We start from the raw sequence: 16,143 nt of genomic DNA on the forward strand, positions 1-16,143 counted from the left end.
GCACAACAGCCCACTGACGCTGATTTTTGAACCTGGCCTCTAGAACTGTGAGAAAATAAATTTCTATTGTTTTGAGTCACAGAGTTTGTGGTGATTTGGTTCCATGGCCATGGGGAACTAATAAAGATGCTTTAAGTCAGGAAACTTAAGGCTTGATTCCCTGGAGGCTGAACACATGACTTCTGGAGGCCAGAAAGAGACACAAGAAAAACAAAGGGCTATCCTCAGGCTTTACTAATGAATAAGCAACAGAGAAATGTTCATCACGTAGAGCACAAATAAAGCAACCAAGAAAATCATAGAGGTAATTATTTCCAAATTGTTATTTTGATTAAATAATGATTGATCAAGGTCAAAAATGTTTTTTCTTGAATCGTCTAACAGAGTTCTCTGTTTATACATTATATAGAATTATCTACAATATACCACCTTGGAATTCTGAACATTGTCTATCAGAACTAATTTAGAGCTGTTAGTTATTATTATTATTTTTTTTTGACAGGCAGAGTTAGACAGAGAGAAGACAGAAGAAGAGAGACACAGAGAAAAAGGTCTTCCTTCCATTGGTTCACCCCCAAAAATGGCTGCCACAGCCGGCGCACTGCGCCAATCCAAAGCCAAGAGCCAAGTGCTTCCTCCTGGTCTTCCATGCGGCTGCAGGGCCCAAACACTTGGGCCATCCTCCACTGCCTTCCTGGGCCACAGCAGAGAGCGGGACTGGAAGAGGAACCGGCAGAGCTGTTAGTTATTAACAGTTTTTTCGGGGCAGCACTGAGGTGGAGCCAGTAAAGCAGCTCCCTGCAGTACCTGCATCCCATACGAGTGCTGGTTCGAATCCCGGCTGCTCCTCTTGATTCAGCTCTCTGCTATTCCCTGTGAAAGTGGTAAAAGTTGGCCTAAGTCCTTGGGCCTCCTGTACCCATGCGGGAGACCAGAAGAAGCTTCTGGCTCCTGGTTTCAAACAGTCCTGCTCCAGCCGTTGCAGTCATTTGGAAAGTGAACCAGTGGATGGAAGATTTCTCTCTCTACCTCTGCCTCCTATAACTCTGCTTTTCAAATAAATAAGTAACTCTTTAAAAAACACACACACACACACTTTTTTCTCACTTGCTTCTCAATTCTTTCTCTTGGTATTACTAACTCTTTTAGCTTCTATTATATATTTTTTCTATTTTTGAACATTTTATATTCATTATCTTCATTTACATTTATCCATCTGTTCCCATTCAAGTCATTGTATCAAATATTTACAAAACACATTTTGTATGAAACACATAGTAAAAAATACTTGGTTAGGCCTCAGATTAGTCACCTAAAATAAGATCCATATATTCAAGAAATTAAAAATAGGAAAGAAATTGATAAAAAGTAAGATATATAGTAAAATCAACAGTTACTGATTTTTTAAACAAAAGATTTATTTATTTGAAAGGCAGAATTACAGAGAGGCAGAGATAGAGAGAAAGAGAGGGTAAGAGAGAGAAAGAGAGAGATAGAGGTCTTCCATCCACTGGTTCACTCCCCAAATGGCCACAGTGGTGGAGCTAGGCCAATCTGAAGCCAGGAACCAGGAGCCAGGGGCTTATTCTGGGTCTCCCATGCAGGTGCAGGGGCCCAAGGACTTGGGCCATCTTCTACTGCTTTCTCAAGCTATAGCAGAGAGCTGGATCAGATGTTGAACAGCTGGGACTTGAGCAGGCGCCCATATGGGATGCTGGCACTGCAGGTGGTGACTTTACTTACTATGCCACAGCTCCAGTCCCAGAGCTAGGTACTGAACCCCAGTAATATGATATGAGACCTGGGTTTCTTAATCGCTAGGCTAAATGTCTGCTCCTTCTCCCCACCAGATGATTTAGAAAAAAACTCTAGGCATACAAATTGGACAATTTAGATCAAATGGACCAATTCCTCAAGAACCAAAACTACAAAAATTCAACCAAGATGAAATAGATAAACTGAAATGATGTATAGCTGTTGAAGAATAGAATTAGTATTTAAAAACTTCCTCAAAAGAAATCTCCATGTATATTTATAGTTTTTTTTTTTATTTTTTTTTTATTTTTTTTTTTTTGACAGGCAGAGTGGACAGTGAGAGAGAGAGACAGAGAGAAAGGTCTTCCTTTGCCGTTGGTTCACCCTCCAATGGCTGCCACGGCCGGCACACCGCGCTGATCCGATGGCAGGAGCCAGGAGCCAGGTGCTTTTGCTGGTCTCCCATGGGGTGCAGGACCCAAGCACTTGGGCCATCCTCCACTGCACTCCCGGGCCACAGCAGAGAGCTGGCCTGGAAGAGGGGCAACCGGGACAGAATCCGGCGCCCCAACCGGGACTAGAACCCGGTGTGCCGGCGCCGCTAGGCAGAGGATTAGCCTAGTGAGCCGCGGCGCCGGCCCATGTTTATAGTTTTAATGGGAAATAAAATATTTCAAAAAACAGAACTAATTTTACAGTCTATCCCATAAAACAAAAAGGAGCATTCCCAACTTATTTTTATGAAGCCAGCATTACTCTGATACCCATATGAGAAAGAGATTACAAATAAAACTATAGACCAACATCTCTAATAGTCACAAAAATGTTCAACAATATATCAGCACATACAATCTATAAACATATAATGATACTTCAAGATATAGAGGGGCTGGTGCTGTGGTGTAGTGGGTGAAGCCACCGCCTGCAGTGCCAGCATCCCATATAGGCGCTGGTTTGATCCCTGCTGCTCCATTTCCGATCCAGCTCTCTGCTGTGGCCTGGGAAAGCAGTAGAAGATGGCCCAAGTACTTCGGATCCTGCACCCACGTGGGAGACCCAGAAGCTCCTGGCTCCTGGCTTCGGATCAGTATAGCTCTGGCCATTGTGGCCAATTGGGGAGTGAACCATGGGATGGAAGACCCATCTCTCTCTCTGCCTCTCCTTCTCTCTGTGAAACTGTGACTTTCAAGTAAAATAAATAAATCTTAAAAAAAAAGTATGTAGAAAAATGGAATTAAAATTATGATTTTATTTTGATGCAAAACTTTTAAATCTATGCATTTTTTCATAATATGCATTTTCATGTATTATGAAAAACATGTTCCAAAATTTTTTTTGTACCAGAATAAACTCATTTGTTTCCATGAACTTTTTGAAATATCTCCACATGAAAAGAATAATATATCACAATCAAGTGGGTTTTATTCACTTGAAATTTTATCCACTTGAAATTTGAAAATCAATGAATATGACTCAATATATTTGCAGTCTAAAGAAGAAAAACCATGTAGCCATATCAATTGATGCAGAAAAAAGTCTGACAAAATTCAGCATACATTATCGATTAAAAAAATCAGAAAAATAGGAATAGAAGGAAACTTCTCCGCCCTAATAAAGGACATCTACAAAAACAAAAACATTCCCAGGTACTGGACTGAAGACTGAATGGTTTCTTACTCTAGACTGTGAGCAAGATCAGGATGTCATCCACTCCCACCACACTTATTTGACATTATAATAGAAGTGTTGGCCATTGCAATAAGCCAAGAACTAAAGTAAGAAAATGCATACAGATAAGAAAGAAACTGTCCCTATTTGCAAATGACATAATTTTCTGTGTAAGAAATCTACAAAAGAAAACAGACAAAAAAAAAAAGACAAAAATCTCCTACAACTAATAAGACTTTAGCAAGGGTCTCAGGAAATAAGACCAAATACAAAAATCAATCATATTTTTATACATTGGCAATGCAGAACTGGAAACTGGAATCTAAAAAACAACCCATTTCTAATAGCTCATAACATTTAGGAATAAATCTATTGAAGAATGTATAGGATCTGTTCTACTGAAAGCTACAAAATGCTGATGAAACAAGGAAAACCTAAATAAATACCATGCTCATGGATTAAGAATCATTTTCCTCCAAATAATTCATATATTTACGACAAAACCAAACAAAATCCTAGCAGGATTTTTTTGAAATATAAACAAGCTAGTCATAACATTTATATGGAATGAAAAAGAAAGATTAGTTATGACAATTCTGAAAAAGATATAATTGGAGGGATCATATTAGTTTTTAGACCAACTGTAAAGCTGGTCTAAATACAGTGTAATATTAGAAACACACATTAAGTAGGGCCGGTTTTGTGGCATAGTAGGGTAAACCTCCACCTGTGACACCAGCAGCCCCATATTAGTGCTGGCTGAAGATCCAGCTACTGCACTTCTGATCAAGCTTCCTGCTAATGTGTCTGAGAAAGCAGTGGAGGATGACCCAAGTGCTTGGGCCCCTGCACCCATGTGGGAGACCCAGAATAGGCTCCAGGCTCCTGGCTTTGGCTTGGTCTACCCCCAGATGTTGTAGCCATTTGGGGAGTGAACCAGTGGATGGAAGATCTCCTCTTCCTCCCTCTCTCTCTCTCTCTAACTGCCTTTCAAATAAATAAAAATTAAAAATCTTAAAAAAAAAAAAAAAGGCCGGCGCCGCAGCTCACTAGGCTAATCCTCTGCCTTGTGGCGCCGGCACACCGGATTCTGTTCCAGTTGCCCCTCTTCCAGGCCAGCTCTCTGCTGTGGCCCGGGAGTGCAGTGGAGGATGGCCCAAGTGCTTGGGCCCTGCACCCCATGGGAGACCAGGAGAAGCACCTGGGTCCTGCCTTCGGATCAGCACGGTGTGCTGGCCGCGGTGGCCATTGGAGGGTGAACCAACGGCAAAAAGGAAGACCTTTCTCTCTGTCTCTCACTGTCCACTCTGCCTGTCCAAAAAAAAAAAAAAAAAAAACCACACACACACATAAGTCAATGGAGCAGACTAGACCCAGAAATAGACTCACATAAATAGTTGGGTCAGTATAATCAGTTGATGTTCAATAATGAACAAGGACAATTTAATGGAGAAAGGAAAATCTTTTCAACAAAAACTACTAGAATAATTAACATTCATATAAAAAATGAGCCTGAACTAAAGCCTTATAACTCATATAAGAATTAACTCAAAATTAGTTATAGATACAAAGTTACAAAGTAAAACTATAAAACTTTTAGAAGAAACAGGAGAAAATCTTTGTGGCTGGGTTAGGCAAGGTCTTCTTACATTTGACACCATTGATAATGCATACTCTTAAAAGGAAATATTGAGACAATGGACTTCATCAAAATTAAAAACTCTCACTCTCCGTATGGTCCAGTTGAGAGAAGGAAAAGACAAGCTACAGACTATAATACAGTGTTTTAAAAATCACATATTCAGCAAAAGACATACCTAGAATTGATAAAGAACTCAAAACTCAATGGTAAGAAAACAAACAACTCGGCTTAGAAATGGACAAAACTCCTGAAGAGACACCTCACAAAAAGGACATATACAGACTACAAGCAAGTATATGAAAAGTTGTTAAGTATTATTACTTACTTCAAAAATGCAAATTAAAACCATACAAGGCACTACTGTACATCTATTGGAATGGGTAGTATGAAAAACAGCGACAATACCAGCTGCTGATGGGGATGCAGAACAACTGGAGTTCTCATTGCTGTGGAAATATAAAATGGTACAGCCATTCTGGAAAACACTCTGGCAGTTTCTTACTAGCTTCTCTGCTTCCCATCTAGCTTCCTGCTGACATGCACTCTGGACAGAGGATGATAGCTCAAGTACTTGAGTCTCTACTAACTACAAAGACTTGGGCTTTGGCTTTGGCCTGGCCCAGTCTGAGCTGTTGAGGGCATCTTGAGAGTGAATCAGTAAAGATCTCTCCTTGTTTATCTCTCTCTCTCTCTCTCTCTCTCTTTGCTTTTCAAGTAAAATAAAAACAAATAAACAGCAAAAAAAATTTTAAGTCAACCTGTATTTACCAGGTGACCTAGCAATTCTAACTCTGGTCCATAGGGAAATGGAAACTCATGTTCATGTAAAAACCTTAGAAAGAGTGGGGTGGGAGGAGTGGAAATTTCAGGTATTTTCTTTGTTTTCATTGGCTCTAAGTGTGCTATTTATTTCTGCACACTAATATTATAGGCAATGTGTCAATCATTACCATAGCCATTTTTAAGTACATGGATGTTAACAGCAGCTGTAAAATAATTGCCAAAATACTGGAAAGAACCCGCAGATGAATGGATAAGTAAATGATGGCATGACCATATAATAAAAACACTACTCAGAAATAAGCGCCACCAAAAAAAACACAATTATTGATACCTACATTTTAGATGATTTTCCAAGACTGAAAGAATTGAGTCTCAAATGGCTGCAATACTTCATGGTCCCATCCATGTGACATTCTTAGAAAAAAACTGTAGTGATGGAGAATAGCAGTGGTCGATGCAGCGGGGGTACACAGCAGGGTGGAACGTGGCTGTGTGGGATAGCAGGCAGGAGGCAGTTTCTTGGTGATGGAACTAGTCCATATCCAGATTGTGATGGTGGTTATATGAATTTATACAGGGGGTTAAATGAATAGAATTGCACAATTTCCCCCTGAAAAGGGTCAACTTCGCTGAATGGTGATTTAAAAAAAAAAATCCGAAATAAAAGCCCCATAGGAATAAAAAGGTATTAGTTTTAAAATAGAAGCTCAGAAGTGGAACAGCTTCTTCTGGGCTGGGGAAGGATTAAAGGTTTCATGAAAGATGAGGCATTTAAAAAATGTATGTTAGAGGTACAGCCTGTAATACTGGTTCACAATCCATCTTCTCTGATACTTTATATAATGAGGGCCAGGAACAATGTCTGCCTTGTTCGCCTCTAAGTAAGCAGTAACGAAAGCAGTGCTCTGCATGTATTAGGCACTCAATAAGTGTTTGATGAATTGATCTAATGCCTATGATATTAATAAGCATAGATAAAATAACAGGACGCTCTAGAGCAAATGAAAAACACAATACCTGAGATTTCCATCCTCCAGTCCGCCCTACTCTAAGTCCTTCCTACCCCTTCAAAGTCAAAGATGTAACTCATTCCTCTGATTTTTCCAGCCCACACTCACTTTTCCAACTTGTCCAAACTTGCTCTATCAAACTTAGTCTAACATTTTAGTGTAGTGCTTCTCAGTATTTTAAAGCCTCTGCTTCATTTCCTTTGTCATCAAAACATCCCCTTTTTATATAATTTAAAATTAAAAATACAATATATTGCATGACTAAGGATCAGTGAGTGGATTGGAGCTCTATCAAATAAATAAATAATTAACAGATCAAAGCACTACTTAGCTTCAAATTACACTTCCTTCAGTCTTCAAAAGAGATCCTCATCTGCCCCTAAATGCCTAAAATAGGCAAGCCTTCCCGCTCTCCTTTCTGTTGCCAGACCCTCACCACTAGGATAATGCTTAATGAGCAGCTTACTAACTTCAGATTTATTACAATTCCCGAATAGGCTAACGGGGCGCTCATTTCCTCAGTCCCCCCCCCCCCAGTCTTCTACTTCTTTATTATGATTAATACAGCATGTAATGGATACTTGCTCATTGGATATCAATATGTACCATTCCCCAGCTTACTCCTAATATATTTACTTCTCTGCTATAAAGAAAAAATACTTCTCAAAAGCTAAACCCAGATGACTTTTGTAATAAATGCTTAGAAAAGACATAGAGAAATTTACTTTTTAGTAATGATGCACATTCATATCTTTTTTTTTTTTTTTTTTTTTTTGGACAGGCAGAGTTAAACAGAAAGAGAGAGACAGAGAGAAAAGTCTTCCTTCCGTTGGTTCACCTCCCAAATGGCTGCCACAGCCAGGGCGCTGTGCTGATTCGAAGCCAGGAGCCAGGTGCTTCCTCCTGGTTTCCCATGCGGGTGCAGGGCCCAAGCACCTGGGCCATCCTCCACTGCACTCCCGGGCCACAGCAGAGAGCTAGACTGGAAGTGGAGCAACCGGGACAGAATCTGGTGCCCCAACCAGGACTAGAACCCGGGGTGCCAGCGCCACAGGCGGAGGATTAGCCTAGTGAGCCGAGGTGCTGGCCGGATGCACATTTATATCTAAAATTGCCAGAAAAAATACAAGGTGGTCATCTGTAACTGGCACCATTGCCTTTATGTGGTACAAGGAAATTAGTTTCAATCAGATTGTTGTACTTTAGCTGGCCTTGAATTTAACTTGATGTTGTATCCAATTGTAAAGAAAATAATAAAAATAAGAGTATGTATAAATGTCTACCATTTATTCATGTGTGCCTAAGAGAAGCTGAAAAATATGTTTTTTAATTTTTGGAGAATGGAACCACATTCCAACCCTTAATGATATGCAGATATTTTTTTCAACATTCACATACAAAGGGGTCTTCAAAAAGTTTATGGAAAACGTATATCATGAAAAAACTATGCATGGGTTTCAAGATACTTTCCACCAAAATAAACTTCTTTTATTTTTTTCACAGTTTGGATTTTTAAAAAAATTTTTCTCTACGATAGATTTAAATTTACAAAACAAAAAATTATGTAGTACTTCACTTGTTGAATACCTTCCTACATTTTCAAAACTGCATTATATACAAAAGTAGCGAAGTCCCTATTTTTAAGGTACAAACTGACGTTGGTCAATTATCACAAATGTAGGTGACTTGGGCCCTTACACTTTTCCTTTTGCAAAGACAAAGTCAGTACCTTGTTAAGAGCAGATTTCCTATTCACTTTAGAAGTTAGAAATGATTTTCAAGTAGGAATGTATATAAACCTAAGTATGCATATAGCCATAGTGTCCAGTATCTTGCTAAAAGCAGCCTAAGTCATCACAAAGGACTTACAGTGCTGAGACATTCATTCTCTCTCTGTCTGTCTCTCTCTGTGTGAGTGTATGTGTGTGTGTGTGTGTGTGTGTGTGTGTGTGTTTGTGTGTGTGAAAATAATATGCTCACCCTCTGGTGGCCAAGATCAGAAATACATTTCCATTTTCTCGGGTTGTATCCAAAATATGATTAATGTGGTATATTAAGTTTCTGCTTCATCTTTAACTTAAAACAAAATATATGAAAGAAGGCTGGCAGTTTAGTTTACTCCAATATCTAAAGAAAATTAACAAAGCAATTAATACTAATTTTGAATTGCTTATGATAGTATTTGATACTGAGTACTTCAACTGATTCTATAACATCATCAGAACTGTAAAATTTTAGAGTTGAGAGGAATTACAGTGGTTCTATAGTCTATTCTCCACTTAAAACTGCAGTGAAAAATCAAATTTTTGTTTCAGTTGTTTTTAAATCAATTAATGAAAGGAAAAAGGTCTGGTAAAAAATTCGTCATAATACTTCTATTCTGATGCTTCTAGTTTTAATTTATAAATATCCTTAGGAATTGGGAAGGTCATATTACAAATAGGTTTATTTTAATTTTCTGCTCATTTTATTCAGCCACCCAACCAATATTTATTGCATATCTGTTATGTTTAATGTGGCACATGTTGAGGTTACAACTGCCCCTGCTTTCAACTTAGTCAAAGGTACAAATAAATAACCACAATCTCAACAGTGTACAATGAGTGCTACAAGAGTGAGCGAGCACAGAGGGTCAGGGCCATCGAAGTAGTCATAGTTGGGGGAATCACTAGGGAAGGGCTCTTGGGAAAATGACTTATTCATTCAGACCTGAAAAAGGAAGAGGGAAGGGAGAGGGGAGAATTATTCTATAAGCAAGAAGGGAAAAATAACGTTCAAAGGTCCTGAGGTGGCAAAGAATGTGGAAATTGGGAGAAATTACAGAAGTATGGGTGGGAAAAAAAAAGGCTGAAGAGGAATGGTCAGAGGTGAGAAGAAAATCTGAAGAATACGGTGTTCCAGAAAGGTCACCAGTGTCCAATGCTGGAGAAAAGACTAAAATATCCACTGGATTTAATGACAAGGATGTAATTTTGACCTGGGAGGGAGTCATCGATCACATTTGAATTAACTGGGAAGAATAAATGAGTCAAAGTGGTTGTAGCAAATGTGGACAATTCTTATGTGAAGAGAAGAACAGAAATAAGAGATGCGTAAGGACAGGCTTCTTAAAGAGACTAGAACACGTGTAAGTAACAGTGGGAAAAAGCCGACACTCGGGGCATGTCTGCGGACATTTAATGGACATACTGAGGAAACAGGCAGGAATGGATTCAGAGCACAGGAGAGAGCTGGGGCACATAGCTGTCTTTTTAAATTAAACCACATATAAAGTTACCTTTTAAAATAGTATGGTCCAGGGGCTGGCCTGTGGCGTAGTGGGTAAAGCCACCACCTGCAGTGCCGGCATCCCATATGGGAGCTGGTTCAAATCCTACCTGCTCCTCTTCTGATCCAGCTCTCTGCAATGGCCTGGGAAAGCAGTAGAAGATGGCCAAGTCTTTGGGTCCCTGCACCCGTGTGAGAGACTTGGAAGAGGATCCTGGCTCCTGGCTTCAGATCAGCACAGCTCTGGCCGTTGCAGCCAAATGGGGAGTGAATCAGCAAATGGAAGACTTCTCTCTCTCTCTCTCTCTCTCTCTCTCTCTGTAACTCTGACTTTCAAATAAATAAGTCTTTAAAATAAAATAAAATAGTATGGTCAATCAGTGCAAAAGTACCTTGAAAAAGGGAAACACCTCTCAAATGTAAAGAAAACACTGTTATATGCCAATCAAGCATATTTGCTTGGTTAAAGAATTACCAGGAGCTGGAACTACAGTATAGTGGGTTGGGCCACCACCTGCAGCGCTGACATCTCATGTGGGCACCTGTTCTGGTCAGGCTGCTACATTTAATCTGGCTCCCTGCTGGTGTTCCTGGGAAAGCAGTGGACGATTGCCCAGGGGCTTGGGCCTCTGCATCCACCTGGGAGACTTAGAGGAAGCGCCTGGCTCCTGACTTCAGCCTGGCCTAGCCCTGGCTGTTGTAGCCATTTAGGGAGTGAACCAGTGAACAGAAGACCTCTCTCTCTGCCTATGGCCCTCCCTCTCTGTGATTCCGCCTTTCAAATAAATAAATACATCTTTAAAAACAATAACAACAACAATAAAAAGAATTACAAAAGCCTAGAAGTAAGGTATTTTAGGACTTGAATCAAATTTTCCTAGATATTCCACTACCACAGTAATTAAGTAATCCATAACAAGTACCTAGTTTACTGAAAGATTCAAAAATGTAACCCTGTTTATATTCATTATATAGCTGGTTCCCATGAACTTCCATTGACTTGGAAAAAAGTTTCACTTTAATCAAAATATCTGTCTTTTCTACTAAGTTTAAATGTGATTGATAAAAGACAGTTGCTTTTCCATCATTTTATGAGTGAGTTCTGGGAAGGAAAAAGGCTTAGTATGTCCAAGTGCTAATAGGGGTGGAAGGCCAGGCTTAAGTGCTTGTTGTTCTTTTTCTTAAATCTCCATGTTCCAAAGACATGGCTTAAGTTAGCCCGTCAATATCCCATTATAAAAGAACCTTTACAACTCTGGACAAAGATAACAACTTTATTACATGTTTTTATTATCATAGAGATAATTTCCTATAGCTCAACAACTGGTGAAATAGAGTATATGGTCATACTTATTAGATTTATAAAGCATTTGGCAATTAATGAAATGTTTTCATATTCCATTTCTTTTTAAAACATATTATCTAAAGAATTTAACTGCTGGCCGGCGCCGCGGCTCACTAGGCTAATCCTCCGCCTAGCGGCGCCGGCACACCGGGTTCTAGTCCCGGTCGGGGCGCCGGATTCTGTCCCGGTTGCCCCTCTTCCAGGCCAGCTCTCTGCTGTGGCCAGGGAGTGCAGTGGAGGATGGCCCAGGTGCTTGGGCCCTGCACCCCATGGGAGACCAGGAAAAGCACCTGGCTCCTGGCTCCTGCCGTCGGATCAGCGCGGTGCGCCGGCCGCAGCGCGCCGGCCGCGGCGGCCATTGGAGGGTGAACCAACGGCAAAGGAAGACCTTTCTCTCTGTCTCTCTCTCTCACTGTCCACTCTGCCTGTCAAAAAAAAAAAAAAAAAAAAAAAAAAAAAAGAATTTAACTGCTAGATAATAACCACCCATTTTATAGATACCTAAATCAAGGGCCAAAAATCCAATGACATTTAAACTATGTGCTAGCATGTACTGGGTACAAAAATAACACACTGCCATATGGTACTCATATTTCAAAAGCTGACATTTACTAGCCAAGTATTCTGTTAATGACATTGCCATTCAGTTCTTAATCGCTTAATATAATTTCATGCCCTCTACTGCTTCATTAAATGCTATATAGATTTAATTTCCATTATTTCAAAATACATTAATTAAGAGCAACCTACAAGTCAATTCATAAAAAGAACAAAATATTTCAACTACTCTCATTAGATTTTGGCCTCTTAATATAAAGATGAATTTTTCCAAATTTTGTTTCAATTTTTTCTGATTAGAAAACCAAATGGCTATTTTTATATTGAATTTTATTTTGGTTCTTTAATTAAGATAAACCAAAAATATACAATATTTTATAGAATTCACTGAGTATTACTTTTTAATTTTTATTTTGACTTACTAATCATAAATAAAATATGCTTAGAGTTACCACTAAATTAATAAGAAGGTCACAGATTAAAAACATTTATATTTTAATAATAAAAATGTCTAACATGAACATAAAATGTAGATGCATATAAATTAGTTAATTATTACATACATCAGTAAAATTGATTAGCATTTACTTGATCAATATATAGAGTAAATCTGAAGTAATTATTCTTATTTAGATAGTTCCAGGTGGAATTATTTAAGATATAAGGGAATACACACAATGATATATCCATTCTTGTCGTTCATTCAGAGGCATTACATGTTGACAAACCTGCATATAAAAATAGAAAGCTTTTACTTTTACATACTGGGTTTTTTGGCTAATTTTTCACTAGGACCAATATTTCTAGGCCTTAAATTTAAAAAAATTCTTCTACAGATAAAATTCAATAATATTTGTCCTTAGCAAGGGCTGGCAGTATATGATATATGATCTGAGGTTTAACAGGATAATCCAGTGTAAATCCTACCCCGATATAGTAGTTGTTAGCTGGAGTATAAGAATATGGGTAAAGGAGGGTGATAGAAAGTGAAGTAAATATCTTTCCTTACTAATCCTAGAGCGTTTTCTATAATGTTTTCCAGTTTTTTACTTTGTTTTGTTATTGTTGTTGTTTTAAAGATTATTTATTTATTTATTTGAAAGGCACAGATACAGAAAGAGAGGGAGAGAAGGAGACAGAAATCTTCCATTTGCTGGTTCACTCCCCAAATGGCTGCAATGGCAGGGGCTGGGCCAACCGAAGCCAGAAGCCAGAAGCTTCTGAGTCTCCCACGTGGGTGCAGGGGCCCAAGCACTTGGGCCATCTTCTGCTGCTTTCCCAAGAGCATTAGCAGGGAGCTGGATCAGAAGTAGAACAGCAGGGACTTGAACTGGTGCCCATATTGGATGCCAATTATACAAGTGGTGGCTTTACCCACTATGCCACAATGCCGGCCCCTATTTTCTGTACTCTTAATTTGAGAAACAAAGAATAATCTCTATTTATCCTGTTCTAGAATGTATTAGAATTCTATGGACAGTGTGGAGAAAGAACGGGTAAGAATATAAAGCTTCTTCCTTTTTCTCTTCACCAGATCCTGAGGTGAGGTGGGGGGCAGTGGAATGGGGAGGGGACAGTCTATTGATCTGTCCCTGTTTCTGGCTAAATTAGAATCCCAGAGTTCTGCTAATACCAGAACTAGACTCTTGACTTAATTGTTTATCTAAAATCCAGGGGTATTTTCTCTTTCAAATTAACTTAGGCAGTCTGAATAATATAGATAAAATATTTTCATTTATCAAGGTTCTTCTCTGGGGGCCCATGCTGTGGAGTAGAAGGTTAAGCCACTGCCTGCAGCACTGGTATCCCATATGAGTACCAATTCGATTCCTGGCGGCTCTACTTCCAATCCAGCTCCATGTTAATGTGTCTGAGAAAGTGTTGGAAGATGGCCCAAGTCCCTGGGCTCCTGCACCCACATGGGAGACCGGAAGAAGCTCCTGTCTCCTGGCTTCGGTCTGGGATAACTCTGGCTGTTGCAGCCATTTGGGGAAGTGAACCAACAGATGGAAGATCTCTCTCTCTCTAACTCTGCCTTTCAAATAAATAAATATTTAAAAATAAAAAAGATTCTTCTCTCTTTCTCTTTCTTAAATAAATAAAAAATCTATGGTTGGGGGACAAGAGCTTAGCCTAGCTGTTAAGACGATAGTTAAGATGTCCGCATACTACATTAGAGGACGTAGGTTTGATTCCCAGCTCTGGCTCCTGATTCTGCTTCCAGCTAATGCAGACTCTGTGAGGCAGCAGTGACAGCTCAGGTAATCAAGTTGGGTTACCTGGATTACTCAGATCCTGGCTTCAGCCCCAGCCATTACAGACATTTGGGAATGGCAGCTCTCTGTTTCTTCCTCACTGTCTCTCAAATAAATTTTAAAAATTCAAAAAATTTAAATTCCTATTATTATTAACACTACTTTGCACTTCTATATGGTGTTCTAAAATGCTTTTATGTATATCACTTTATTTTTTATCTTTACATTAACCTTGATAAGTGTCTAAAACTAATGATACTACACATGTATCACGTGTAAAGGGACTGGGACAGAGAGGTTAAATGACCTTTCCTTAGTCATTCAACCAAATAGTGGCAGAATTAGATTAAAACCAAAGTCTCTTATCTCTGAGTACAGAATAACACTGATATGAATATCATACTTTTAATAAATCTTCAACTTCAGTTCCTTTCTACATGTTTATTCATAGCATTAAAACAAACATTCAGACATAAAACAAAAAGTTTTAATTAGAAAATAATACATTACCATTGTAGATTTTGGTGCCACTTCTACTACATATGTGTTGAGTCCTTTGTTGTTCACACAGTTTTTACTTAGTTCATTGTTGACATGAATAATCAGTTTATTATCTGACTAAAAAAAAGATTTCATAAGTTACCAGTCATTTCTTTAATAAATAGAAACAAAAATAAACCTCAAATAATCCTAGAATCCTGTTAAGATCATATGGCCCGTTACAAACTCATATATACTGGCTCCTTCTCTCATCTTTGTATCTGCATCTTTTTCTCATTCATCTCATTTCTATCTGTTGCCAATAAACTTTTCTTCTAAATATTTTTTTTATTCTAAATGTGACCTTAGTCTTGATCCTTAGGCCATTATTGATATATGCTGGGCCACATTATCTTACCCTTGTCTTACTAAGGTAATAATCTTTATTTCTTTTGCTGAACCTCTAATGTTTCTACCCTCCATTAATTCTGATTCTACCTCCCAAACAAAATGCCTGAAACATCCATTTAAATGTATTACTCATCTGCTCATTTGATAAAGGTGATTTACTTAGTATCAATGATGTTTTGGGCACTGTTCTCTAGAGTCCAGAGACACTGAGATAAAAGACTCTAATGAGCTAGCTCACAATCTAGGGGAGATAGACAAAATGACAATTACAAAACACCATTCAATTTTATAATAGGGAACCATTAAACATAAAAGATGAACATTAGCTCAGACTGGAATTTCAAGAAAGAATGTTTGCAAGAAGTGACAATAATAAATAATGGTTTCTTGAGTGGACAAGAAGCAAGAGAAAATAGAATGAAGATGAAAAATGGGAGAAATGCAGGAGTCAAAATATTCCCCTGGTAAAGAACCTACAATCACTCCCAAATGACTATGAAGGGCAGTATAATGTTTTGTATGTGTGACTTTTTGCAAGTTATCTAGTCTCCCTGTGCTTTGGTTTCCTGTGTATAAAATAGGGATAGTATTTACCTTAAAGGGTTGCTAAAAATAGAAAACACACTAATATATAAAAATTCTTGTCACATGGACGGTTCTAAAATGTTAATATTATCAGCACATTTTGATGAAGGAAGTTTATTTAATTTCTTTGAGGGAGGGGCGGGCACCATTGCTCACTTGGTTAATCCTCCGCCTGCGGTGCCAGAACCCATATGGGCGCCAGGTTCTAGTCCCAGTTGCTCCTCTTCCAGTCCAGCTCTCTGCTGTGGCCCGGGAGGGCAGTGGAGGATGGCCCAGGTGCTTGGGCTCCTGCACCCGCGTGGGAGACCAGGAGGAGTCACCTGGCTCCTGGCTTTGGATTGGCGCAGTGCCGGCCATTGCGACCATTTGGGGGAGTAAACCAAC

General features: G+C 39.0%; 1 protein-coding gene across 17 annotated transcripts in view; it reads right to left on the reverse strand.

Moving 5' to 3' along the window:
* Positions 1-11,383: 11,383 nt before the first annotated feature.
* The window catches only part of EFCAB7 (EF-hand calcium binding domain 7), a 53,291-nt gene continuing 48,531 nt past the window's right edge, over positions 11,384-16,143 (reverse strand). For 16 of the 17 annotated variants that reach the window (XM_070078358.2, XM_089300529.1, XM_089300525.1 and 13 more), the window contains 2 exons: positions 14,794-14,901; positions 12,342-12,756 (listed from right to left, as the gene is read on the reverse strand). In XM_070078358.2, coding sequence (XP_069934459.2) covers positions 12,682-12,756; positions 14,794-14,901 — 183 coding nt within the window. In that variant the 3' untranslated portion in view covers positions 12,342-12,681. Of the gene's footprint in view, positions 12,757-14,793; positions 14,902-16,143 lie in introns of all 17 variants that reach the window. The other variant, XM_008265127.5, reaches the window with a different exon arrangement.

Source organism: Oryctolagus cuniculus, chromosome 7, assembly GCF_051225735.1.
Source record: "Oryctolagus cuniculus isolate XC-2025 breed Fujian yellow rabbit chromosome 7, ASM5122573v1, whole genome shotgun sequence".
NCBI lineage: Eukaryota > Metazoa > Chordata > Mammalia > Lagomorpha > Leporidae > Oryctolagus > Oryctolagus cuniculus.